Raw genomic sequence first — 13,017 nt, forward strand, 5'->3', positions numbered from 1 at the left:
CCAGCAGTGGTGTTTATCAGATCTCCCTGACACACAGCACTGAGCAGATGTTCCCTTTTTTAGTATGGAGTGATGTTTCTGACATGCAAGCTGAGACTAGGAAGGGGGGGCGGGGGGAAGGCTTGTAAAGTTTCATGCTTGAGTGAAGCACCTATATGTCAGTTTCTGACAGGCAGAACTAAGGGGAGGGAATACCAAACCCCAAACCAAAAAGTGCTCTCCAGCTGCTTTTCACTGAGTGCCTGGTGTTGGAAGCAGAATCCACAAGCTTCAGTACTGCCCAAGGATTAGAGGCAGTGACTGCTAGCCTGTTCTTCTGATGGGCTACTCACAAATGGCAAGGCTCCCATGCAGCCCTGGGGCCAGTGACAAAGTTAAAGCAGATGATGATTGCAGGAAGTTGCTGTTGAGTTGACAGCTGTACCATCTGGTACTCTGCATTTCTGTGGCTGTCAAAAAGATATTTTTGAAAGGAAATCCCCTCTCTCTAACTCTCCAGATGTGCATGCATCCATATGCACCAGCATCCAGAATTCATTGTTCCCTTTCTGAAGACCAAAATACAACTTGCTGATAATTGAATTGACAGATAAAAGCAAGACATCTTATTGAAAGAAGAGCCATGTGTATGCAGGTGTAGGGAATGCTGAGTGCTGATGAAGCTTAGGGGACTAGGTAGGAATGTTTGAATGGAATAATAGGGGTTGGGTAAGAAAGAAAACCAACTATGGAGAAGGAAAGGAGTTCATAGAAGTGATTAAAAAAAAAAAAAGGTGCAAACAGAGCTCCTGTAAGTTCAGTGTGTCTATGTATGTGAAGAAAAGGAAGCAGCTTGGGCCAGGTAAAAGAAATTAAATAAAAGGAGAACTTGGGCTACGCTTTCACTTTGAAGCTTGGATAACCTATCAAAAATAATGCTAATGTTATGAATTAAAGGAAAATCTGTTAGTGGTTTGTAGAATTGTGTAATACTGTAATTGTTTAGGAATGTTTGTAAAGTGTCTAATAGATTCAGTAAAAGCAATTGGAAAATTTTCTAAATTGCAAGAGTAGCTATCAACTCTGATTGGGATGCCCCCTGAAGCAGTAAACATGAGGCACCTCTAAATCTGTCCTGATCTCATTGAGGTTGTCCTCATTAGTCACCAGATAAGATATAAACTCTTTTCACTGTGTGGTAGTGCCCCTTGGACAACCAATATAACACAGTGTATTTTTGGGCAAAAGATGGCTGCATATGTAGTTCCAAATGAGAGTCAGTAGGGATTAAGCATGTGACAGCTACTTGTAATTCTGAAAAACTGCCATGGGATATTTTTAATAAATATGATTCAGAAAGGGTGAAAAAAACCCAAACAAACAACAAAATCCACCTATGCCAAAAATCTTACTGCTGCCCCCATACAGAAAGTATGCTTTCTATAATCTTACTATTACTGTGTATTTTGGTACCTTTATCTATACCATTGATACTGCCTGACATGGAATTCCAACACTTCCTGTGTTGGTTTGAAAATCATTAGAACTTGTATCAGCACTTTCAAGAATGCACATGAGTATACAAAGAAGTGAAGAATATATTTCCAATTGAAATAGGTAACATTTTGCTTAGAGAGACTCAGAAGGCTTGTTTCCTTGGATAAGCATAGATTAGTGAAGTTTACATGTGTGTTTTTGTGCATGCTCTTTGATGAATTCTTGTATGGCTGATTGTGAAAGTAAGTACGGTTCTCTGTCTTTGCCTCCTGAAACTGATTTTATGAAATCTGGAATTTCCTTCTCTGCCATCTTTAATTTACCCAATTTCAGGAATACAGTAAAAGCAGTAGTGTGGGTAGGATGGTTTGATGAGTTTCAATACTGATTTATTTAAAATACAATGGTTTTGAAACCTGTTTGAGTTATTTTTGCTCTAAGTAGGCATTAAATTTTTATACAGGTTTTTTTTTTTTTTCCTTTTGGCCCCAATACAGAGCTCTCGTGTAAACCAAGCAGAATGCTTCCTGTAGTTTTCTGATAAAAAGTGCACTTCCATTCATTGTTTCCATTCAACTTCCTATCTTTCTATGGTAAAGAGGGGTGAATCTGAGACAATTTATGGGCTATCTCTAGGGAAAATAGACTTTTACAACATGATGTTTAATTGTTGTTGGGAATAATGAACAAGGAATTTTAGAAATAGTTTGTGTTTATTCATTTCTTCCTCATTGTACAATCACTGTGCTGAAGACAACTTCATCCATTAAGAGTAATGAAAATTGAGTGCTACATTTGCTTCTTCCATTAAGGCTGTTAAGGCACAATGTTTCTTTGCGTTTTAGGTACTGCTTGTTATCTGAAATAATTTTGTATCTTTTACAATCTTGATCAAAGTTCATGATGCAAGTCAGCCGTTTCTGAAATACAGCCATGCCTGGGGGCAGAGAAGCCCTCAGTCTGACTGACACTGACCACTGTTTAAAAAAGAAGGAGTGCTTCATGGGACATAGGATTAATGCAAGAGAATCACCTGCATTTGATTTTTAGACTAAGTGCTTGAAACTTTGGGGTTTTTTCTAGTACTTGAGGATAACAAAGGGAAAAAGTCAACAACCCTCTTTGAAACATTGGTGGACCACTTTGTTTTCAGTTCTTTGGCATGGAAAACAGAAATTGTGCTTTCTGGATGTGTTTAAATGAAAGTCAATGCATTCATGCTCTCATGTTTGCAACATGCAAACATGTTCTGTTTATAGGGATTAAAAAGATGCTCTTATATTAGTGGAAATGTTTTCCAAATACTTGCTTGGGAGAAGGAATGGAAAGAGAGAGTAAGAGCATGTGTGGATGAGTTTGCACATTCAGGCATGGAAAAATACTAGAGAAGAGTTCCTGTGCGCAGTGTTTTGCTGCAAACCTCAAGAGAAGGTAGGGCTCTGACAGTACTTCTGGTCAGAAAGAAGTACAGCAGAGGTTACATAAAATGTAGCTCTGTGGTAGAGTACATCTGCTTTTGAAAGACTTCTTTGTTTTCCAGGTGCAGATGTTTGTTTTCTAAGATTATGCCTCATGGGTAGTAATGCCTTAAGACTGTGCTCAGCGGATGTTAAACCAAACAGGTTTTTCATTCATTGCCTTTTCTGTTTAATTAGCTTAATATGTGTATAAACAAGACACCTGGGGTTTCTTTTGTTAAACAAGATACTTACTGATTGACATTGCCTAGTTTTGCCTTGCTTGCTTAGGTATTGAAATAGAATTTTGCTGTGTAATGAATAAATATGACTTTATAATTTGCAATTTTTCATGAAATGGATAGCTTAGGTTTAATTAATAATTTCTGAGTAGCAGTACCTTGCTACAGCAGTTGAATTTTGTTTGATAGTTAAGCTTTCCAATTAAACTTGCATCAGTTTAATGTCCTGATAAGGACAAAAGATCAATAGACGCTTATTTTTCAAAAAGTGGAAGAAGGAATTTCTCCTTTAAAAATGTAATTTAAATTTTTTCCTACATGGAAAAAACTGTGAGGTCCGTGCAGGTAACGCTTGAAATTAGATCATCTCTACTAAACAGCGATAAACCTTGTGCTTTTACCAGTGGCTGGGAGCCATGGGAGTGGATGTTTTGCAACACATCCACCAGAGAGGCATAAAAAATTATTTTACTTAGAAGGAGAAGCCAGCATCAGGAGTTGTACCAAGCATAACAGCAACCTAGAAAGGCAATGGGGCATGCCATCTGAATGATTCCCAGTGGGCAGGCAGATGATACTAGATAGACTTTACTATGTGTAAGAGAAATGTCTAGAAAAACTGCAGAAAACAGAGGATCAAAAGACATGGCAGATTAAGTGTAATCTACTGTGTTGAAATGTCTGAATAGTTTGGTCCATACATGGAATAAGTCTGGGCAGAGTTGATAATAGTGGAATGGGAATTAATTGGGGGATAGTATTTGGGGATAGACAGCCCATGGAGCAAGGGTCTAATTGCATATAGCAGTAACACCAGATGTCAGTGTAAAGGTGAAGAATGTAGGTTAATGCGTAGTTCCAGAGAATTTTTTTCTTCCTTGAAGAAAGGGGAAGGGTGCAGGGATGGTGTCATGGAGCTCCTGGAGGTTAGTGAGCTCAGAGCGCTGGAATAGGAAGCCTCTGCTGAGTTTTTGCAATAGCACATGTTTTTAGTTAGTACAGCTTGTATGTTTTAACTCCTTCTACAACAAATCTTGCCACCTGTACTGGATATTTCTTGAGGATATATTTTTTTCTCTTCTCAGTAAAGTTTTATAGCTCGTTCAATTCAAATAGGTATCTGTGGAGTCTGGTATCTTGGGTGTTTTGGTTGCTTGGATTGGTTTGTTTTTTCAAAATAGGCAAAACTAGTCCATGTTCATGAATCTTCTCCCTGCAATTTTAAACCTCTCACCCTTGTCCCAATGCTAATTCAGTCAAAAGTAGCTCCACCATGAAAAACATGCGCTAGATGTGACAGTAAAAGAACTCCCTGAAAATTAAGGATCTGAAGGGAAATGTGTAGATTTATACAAATGTAAAAAACAGTAATCTGCTTTAGTCTTCCTCCTGGCCAGTAAGAAGGTCTGATATTCTCTGCCCTGCATCTTTCTTATGCCAGTCACACTTACTCAGAGAGGAAAATCGTGTAATCCAGGAGTAGTCTTGGAGAGCCCATCCACTTGTGGTTGCTGATCATCATGGAGGTGCTTCTTCTTTTCATGAGCAGAAACACTGTGGTTTCCTCTATGCCGCTGCCTCTCAACACAAAGCCGTGTAATATTTCCTACCACCTGATCTTGTCTTTTTCATCTCTCAAGGCTGCTTGCCAGAATTAACTGGTCCTGAGCAGAGATGTCTTGCTTGAGTGCTTGCTTAGGAGTGTGAAGCTGTTTTTTTCATAGTCATCTATACTAAAAGCTGCTCTTCATATTAATAGTGGAGGTTGTCCATTATTCTCTACATTCAAATTATTAGGAATTTGGCTTTCCAGGTGGTCATTTGTGAAGGGGTATGCAGGAAGGAATTTAGTTTTTACTGTTAGAGAGCCACTCATATTGAATAAGTAGTAGTGACTTATATTTTCTCTGGGAGGGATAGGTATCACTTCTCTCTGTAAATTCTTATTTGCCTCAACTGCTGAGTATATTTTTTGGTAAAAATGCTTCCCTCAGTGAGAAACTCTTTATGAGAAGAAGGTTGTGTAGGTGGTAACAATTGCTCCATGTAGAACAGTGGCCCTTCGCCCATGCACTTGTATCTTTAGAAATGAGTGGTGAAGGTCATGGGAAGAAGTTATTGCTGAGTCTTGCTCAAGTGCTCTGAGAAGCTTTTTAGTTCAAGAGAAAATGGCTTTCCCTCCCTGTTGTTGCTCAAAAGCATGTTTGTTTCAGCCATCATTGTCACTAAGAGATATAAGAAAATGCCCTTAAATTAACCTTCTCTGAAAGAACTTTTGTGGAAGTCTGTCATTTGGGCATACTGAAATCTCTGCTTTAGTTAGCCTCCTCCACATCTTAATGTGCCTTTCAGCATAAAGTGATGAATTCGAGCAGGATCCGCAGTAATTTATATTACTTTGTACCTGACAGCATAGAGATCCCTTGTGTTCCTCAATAGTCTGGATTCTGATTTTTTTGTTTTTACATATAATGACGAGATTAGTGTCATTCTCTCATTCAAAAAACAATTAGAATAAATCTGTCCTTCTTCTGAGGAGTGTTCAATCCTATTGGTGTGGGTTGTACCCTCTGCTATGGCATATGGGAACCATGCTAATGTGCTGTGGAACCCCCAGCACAGATTCATGCAATTTGCGGGAGCTGCTCGTGCTTTTCAGCTGACAACACTGCAGAAATCACCATGGAAATACAACAGAAAGTACATTACCCTTTACTATTTGAATAAAATCAATCACAGTTATGAGTTGGTCTTGGGCTGTTGTGTTATCCCCCTTAGTGTCTTACTCCCATTTCTGCTACCTTCTTACAGCAGAGCACATGTTACTCATTAGTAGCATGGATGATATGGGAAACAAGAATGTTGAAGTTGTATTGAATATGTTCCAGATGGACACAACTACACAGTATCAAACAAGGTTGGGTCTGCACTGATTTCCTTTAAAACATTAATTGGAAGTGAAAAATAATTCAATACTCAACAATTCTCTCGAATTCTGAATTCTCAAAACATTTGCTATTGTAAAATATATACCTATTAATTGTTTCTTATAAAACTGCCTAACCTGCTTTCCATCCTCTAAAGGCATTAAGCAACTAAAATTTGATTGTGGTAGGAGCCAGGATTTCCTAACAAGATTAAGTGGTTACATGCTCCAAAGTTAAACAAAAGCCCAAGGATGGCTGTGTGTGTGCACTTAGATTCTCAGCAGAGAAGGCATTAAAAGCTTGTGACATCACTAGGATGGATAAACTGAAGATATCTTTGACCCTTTAAGTTTGAGGGGGATGGAGACACAGGAGAATATCTGTACATGTTTAGAGCTGATAAGGCAATCTTGATGTGTTAATTGGATGTTGAAAAGAATGGATTTTGGCAAGATGTTGGTATTGCTGATGCGGGTGAGGTTGGCAGAAACAGGGTGTGAGGCTGGAGTGGGAAACTGGCAAAGCCTGATCCTGGGGTTTGTGGGGGGCAGAGCAGCACGACAGTAAAGCTCAGGTAGGATGAAGCTGTGGTTTCATGTTGGCTTTCAAATATGAGTAGGTGGTGTGATAGACAATCAGATAACAATAAGGTGATAAACAATCAGATTAGTAGCGTCCTAGGGTGGACTTTGTGTTTGGTTTTTTTTCAGAGTGGTAAATATGCCTTTTTTAGGGTTTAAACTACATAGAGAAAGTGACTGGCTTTCTAGTCAGAGAAAAGTGGCAGGCAGGCAGGAAGATAAAGGATCTGTGAGGGAGCCAAAAGCTGCTAATTTGGATAGAGGAGAGCTCTCGCAGCTCCCACTGGAGTAACAGTACCTTGTAGCAGCATCCACCTTTCTTTGACTGGGGCAGATCTGCAGGTGCAGTAGGAAGGGCTAGAAAGAAATGCAGTTAATGAATGTTGAGGAAATAACTCCATCATTGCAGCGGTGCACATGGTGTAAGAATAGACTAAAGTACAGCATAAATGCAGACAAGGTGGCAGAAGGAGCTGCCTTGTGCCATGTACAGGCTGAGCATTCAGTGGACTTTGTGACCTAGGAATAAGTTTTCCTTTCACTTGGCACTACGTCCAGGTGTGCCAGTGTATGCTGGGCATGGCACTACACCCAGATCAGTGGTTGGGCAGATAAGCCAATATCAACGCACGAGGATTGAGGTTTGATATTGCCAGCATGTGTAAGAGGAATGGTGATCATGGGAGTCTTGAGTTGCTGGGAAAGGCAATATGGGCCCAGGATATAGCTACACAGGCACCTATGTGAACCTTGGCAAAAATGAGACAGCTGGAGTAACCTCTCGGTTATTTAGCCCCCAGCATGCCTTGTACATGGGCAGTCTCACAGCACGTGTGGGCTCATTGCAGTGGAGCATCCTCTGATACTCTGGTCGTCAGTTCAGATTTCCAAGGCTGTACCCCTTTACAAGGCTGGTCTGAAAGCAGTTCTATCAAATGCAGTAGTTCCCCCAAAGCATTGGTTTCTTAGACTGAGCAGCTCAGAGCAGCTCTGTGTACCCCTTCCCTCCAAACAGAGTTGACAGAGGAGCATGCCCCAGGCTGGCAGGGCGTGCGGGCAGGCGCTGTGCAGCTGCACTGCTGGAAGAGTGGACCTACACCAGTAAGCCGTGCTCAGGACTGGTGCAGCACGTGGGCTCGCTGCCAGCAGGGTGACAGGATTTCTGCCAGAGATCTGGCCCCTGTCCAGCCAGGGTGGAGTGCAGGCAGAGCAGGCATGCCTCATTCTGCCCGTCGCTGTGCAGATAAGCTCAGCTGTGCACAGTTAGCCAGCATCTGAACCTCTGCTCCCTCTGGGACTGTTTGCATCTTGCATGTTGAGCAGAAAAGAGGGATTTCTTAATGTGCATGTGAGGTGCCAGCAAAGGAGGCAGTTACAGCCTGAACAAAACAGTCACAATCATCTTCCCCTTGTAGGATGTGAGGGGAAAATCCACATGTCTTCTACTCTAATGTGGTAAATTTGTTGAGAGTAAATACCAGATGGAGGCTGGAGGGGAGGATTGGTAGATGTACTGCATGGGAATAGGTGTTCACAAGGAAATCACAAGGGAGGTATTAGGTCTTTCTCCTGAACCTTTGCTACGTAAAGTGCATGTTTTTGTCAGCAACTTCATTTCTGGTTTTGTTCAGTCTTGCATCTTGTTCTTTGTGAGTGAGTGTGTGTTATGACTGAAACATCTTAACCATCAACTCCATTCTGGCCTACAAGAAACGATTCAATGAACAAGTGCTTCTTTCCTTCCTAGCCTGAGAAATGTTTGTGGAGTTTAGAAAAGTTTTTTGTGCAGGTTGTATAACATGGTGTGCTGTAGGACTTACACATCAGTGGCCGGGCTAATTGGTTAGTAGGTTCTCTGATCTGCTCTTGTACATCAGGAAAATGTGGCCTCTCTACTGATTGTTGTTATTGTTACAAATTCTAAATATTTCTTCAACCGGAACAAAGGGCAACTTTTTAATGGATGGTTTTTTTTCTTAAAGTGAGTATCATTTCTTGGACTGGTCCCATTTTGTATGTGTGTTCTTTAAAAGGAGTCAAATAAACCCCAGAAAACCTCAAGTCCTCCAAGCTGGTGGTCAGTGCTACTGCCAAGCTTCTCGTTTATAGAGAAGAAAGTTTGTTTATGCTCTGTACCCCAAGCACAGGCATGCGTAATTTATGCCTTGAGCATTGCCTTTACAAATATCCCTGCTCTGTGGGAGCTCATAGGATATGCACTATGCACTGGTGGGTTTCAGGAACGGCCCTTTTGTGGCCCAAGGCACTGCAGAAATCTCCCTGTGCTCAAGGGCTTTTCTTTTTCCAGATAGTCTGGTTTAAGCCAGACTCGGACTTGTAAATAAATGGCCAACTGCAAACTGTATTTTGAAAGAACCATGGTTTTAACCAGCAAAGTCTAGGTCAGTGCTAATATAATTAAACATACGTGTACACCAGTGTCAAATGAGCTCTAGTGCTACAATAGCTGGCTTTAGACTTGACAAAACCAGATAGAGCTCTGCCATTTAATCAGTTGAAGATTTTCTTTATTTTGAACTTCTTTCAAAGGAAGCATTTTACTACAATTGCAGACATGCACGATCTGGAAAGAAACTATTCTTCTAGCTTGTATTTCTCTTTTATGCCTGGCAGCCTCTGAACTGACTGATTCATGTGAGTCTAATTCTTACCTGAGTGACTTTGGTGCAAATTAGGGGTTAAATCAATTACGTTCTCCTATGACCTTCTGAATCAAAAACATACATGTATCTGTTACTGTCAGGGGTGGGCTTTAGCTGTTTTGGAAAAGCAGGGCTGCTTTTCCTAAATATTTGTCTTGATTTAGTTTCCTGAGATATAGTTTAAATGTAAACTGCCCCGTATACTTCAGCTTTTGTGCTATCTTGCTCTATCACATCACACGGTCTCACGTACTATATAAGAGTATGGCACTGCATCATGCTGTGGTGATTATTTGAAAGGGCGTACACTCTGTTTTGGACTAGATAACTGTTATCAGTGTAGATAATTGCTGTCAGACACAAAATAGACTCAGTAAACAAACATTTCATTTTATCATGTGACAGATGCCTGCTGTTTTGTACAATGTATTTGAATGATGTTCACTATAAATCAGCACTGCTTCAAAAGCAACAAATCCAACTCGCCCAAATCCTTCCTGATGTAATTACCTTTATAGTAGATGTTAACTTTTTGTTGTTATTTATACATGATTGCATTTTCAGTGTTTGCAGATAACAGTGTTTGACATAAATAATTCACATCTAAGACAAACCAATTCCCCTGCTACCACTGTGGTGGTGGGTTTTTTGGTTGTCTGTTTTTTTGAGGGGCTTTTTGGGGTGTTTTTGTTTGGTTCTTTGGTTTTTGTTCTTTTGTTTTGCCTTTTTTACTTTTTTTTATATTTTTTTGTTTTCCTCCCTGGTAAAGAAAAGACTACCTTCAATTTTGGAATTCATACTTGAAAATTTAGACTTTCAGAGAGAAACAAACCAATGAGTTAGCATATTCAAGAGAACTTAGAAGGGCAATGGGAATAAATGTCTTAATTTTGTGGAGAATGAACACAAGGCTTCTGCTTTTGTTCCCGTGGATTTTCTGAACAAAAGGATGATCATTATTTGACAAGTATAAATGATGTATTGCTTTTTTTTCCTCCAAATGATGTGTATCTGTGTCTTTCTCTGCAGGTCCTGTGCCTCAGAGGGAATGTGTCTTATTGCCTGTTAACAATTCACACCCAGTCCATGCCTTATTGGAAAGCTTTACAGTCTTATCTGGCTGTGCAAGCCGGGGCACGACGAGCCTGCCACAAGAGGTGCATGTCCTCAATCTCAGAAACCCCAAGGAGGGTCTTGGCCATCATGAAAGAGAGGTAAAGGGCAAATTACTTTCTGTCCAGATCCCTGGTGATAAGTATATCTGCAAATGGGGTTATTATACGTTAATTTGCTGCATAAAGATATTTCTGAATTGTCACCAAAGTACCACAAAAAACCATGTGCAATTTGCATGGAGACTGTCCACCTATGCTTTGCATGTCATATGATTAAACTGCTTCCATACCTAGCCACCCACTTCATTATCTTTCACAACCCCCAAGTATACTTAAAAAAGGTGGGGGGCGGGCAAAGGAAATAAGAAACAGATTTAGATCTCCAACAGGCCTTTGCAGAATTGGCTGTCTTCAAAAGCAGATCGTTTACCTAAATGTGTTGTAAATTAACATGAATACCTTTGGATCCCTGCCATGACCACTATAAACAAACACTGAAGTTCAGATTCTTTTACCAGTGTAGTACAGCCCTAATGTTTCACTGAGGGGGGACTGCTGAACAGAAAAGCAAGCAGTGCTGACTATGGTAGTCCAATTACTTATTTATGTGTGCTGCACTCGGAGGGACTGGCAAGAACTTTAGCTGTTCTGAAAGCCACAGCAGAATAAAATTTTTGATGTCAAATTGTGCCATAGTGTTGTTTACTCTCAAAACACATCAAAACAGAGTGCCAAAGTGCAAAGAAAACGTTGCATGCCCTGACAGCTGAGCTTTTTAGTTCATGTTCTTACAGTATTACACACAAATCCTTAGTACTGTGTCCTGTGAGAGCAACATGTGTGTACACAATTAGAGAATTTGTGATGAGAGAACAAAGAGGATGATCCAACAGGGAGAAGCTTAGAAAAAGAGGATTGTTGCAGTGAACCATGTACTGCAGCAGAGGATCTAAATCTGTGCTGAAAGAACTTCCAAGTGAAGTCTTTTATAGTGATTAAAATAAAGGCAGATTCTCTTGGCCAGAATCAGTCTTTCCACTGACTTCAGTATCAGCCTTGCTGGATTTGTGATGGCTTCAGCTCAATGTGTATTGTATGCATCCATGAAACTTCAGCTGTTGTGTTCATTTTCAGTATATATACAGTCTTAAATATCTAGTATATGATAAGAAAAATTATTTACATTTTTTTCAGTAGATATCTTACTGGCTTCCATTAATCAAAATTGTCAGGTCTTCTACTGTCACAAGATGAATAGAAGAATTACACTTTTTTTGGTGGGACTGTGAACGAGGAACAGATATTTTTATATTTGGTGGGGGGTATGGTGGTTTGTTTTGGGATTTTGTTTTGTTCTGGTGTTTTTTAAGCCTTTCTTAGTATGTCAGGCGCTGGGTTATCAGCCTGATAAGGGCACTGTGAATGACTGAAAAAAGTGTAGGTACAATCAGTTCTCTGCACATGAAGCCCAAATTGTAGGGCTTTTTGTTCTTTTGTGGGGTTTGTGGGTTGTTTGCTGGGGGGCGGGGAGGGGGTGTGTTTGGAGGTTTGTTTGCTTTGGGGTTTTTTAGCATGGTTTCTGATGAGAACTAAATAGCTGTATGTGATTCTGCTATGGATTTGTCAGTGCTTCTCTAATCACTCAGCAAACTTTAAATCCGTTGCTAAGTCACAGGCGAATTTGGTATGAGTAGATCTCACAAGGTAATCACAAGTTTTATTGAAAGCGGGCAGAAGAGTGCCCTCACTGTGGGGACGTAGTACCAGGGGAACTTGTCATGCCTTGGTTACTAAAGGGTGCCCATGGATGGGATGAAGCAGGCTGCAGCTGGAGCTTGTACCTACCAAGAGACCAGAATGACTGAAGTGCACATTTGCATAAGCCCAAATTTCCCTCTGGCCCGCTGCCGGCGCCGCTGGCACTGCTTGCGTAACTCGGCACTTGGTGCAGTTGTGTGCATGCACAACGGGAGCGAGGCACGCGTGCACGAGGATGCAGGCTGTGCCCCTACTGCCTGATCAGCTTGACAGAATCATAGAATAAAATACTTGGGTTTGAGTAAAAATACTTGCTGTCTAGCAGAAAGAGGCTGCTTGTGCCTCATCTGATGTGCTCATGTTAAGAAAGCAGTGTGCCCTAAGCTGTCTTGTCTGTGTACTTTGGGGGTATACTGAAGTGTAGGGCACTGAATAGATTTCAGCATTTGGAGCCTTGAGCCTCCTTCTCCCATTTCCTGAGCAATTTCCAGTCACAGCCCTTGGAGACGGCTGCTCTAAAAATGCACAGGAAGCTGGAGCAATGTTTGCTGGCAACAGTGTTGAGCAAAAGAGTGTCAACAACTTGGAAAGATCCAATTTTACTTATAGGATCAGACTCAGAGAACAAAGTAGAGCAAATGTTATCTTTTCCATTATTGTAGAAACCAACTCCAAGTGGCCCTTTGTCTAAAAGTAGAATGTACCCATCACCTTAAGTTACGTGAGCTTGATTTACCAGCTGAGGTATTTCCTGTTGCCTACAAATGCTGATACCAAAGGTAGAGATCTGTTTGTCAT

General features: G+C 40.7%; 1 protein-coding gene across 3 annotated transcripts in view; it reads left to right on the plus strand.

Moving 5' to 3' along the window:
• The window catches only part of TGFBR3 (transforming growth factor beta receptor 3), a 118,503-nt gene that overhangs the window by 37,835 nt on the left and 67,651 nt on the right, over window positions 1-13,017 (plus strand). For all 3 annotated transcript variants that reach the window (XM_048312715.1, XM_048312716.1, XM_048312713.1), the window contains exon 3: window positions 10,376-10,560. In XM_048312715.1, the coding sequence (XP_048168672.1) occupies window positions 10,376-10,560 (185 nt within the window). The remainder of the gene's footprint in view (window positions 1-10,375; window positions 10,561-13,017) is intronic.

The sequence above is a fragment of the Corvus hawaiiensis genome, chromosome 9 (genome assembly GCF_020740725.1).
Source record: "Corvus hawaiiensis isolate bCorHaw1 chromosome 9, bCorHaw1.pri.cur, whole genome shotgun sequence".
Lineage (NCBI taxonomy): Eukaryota > Metazoa > Chordata > Aves > Passeriformes > Corvidae > Corvus > Corvus hawaiiensis.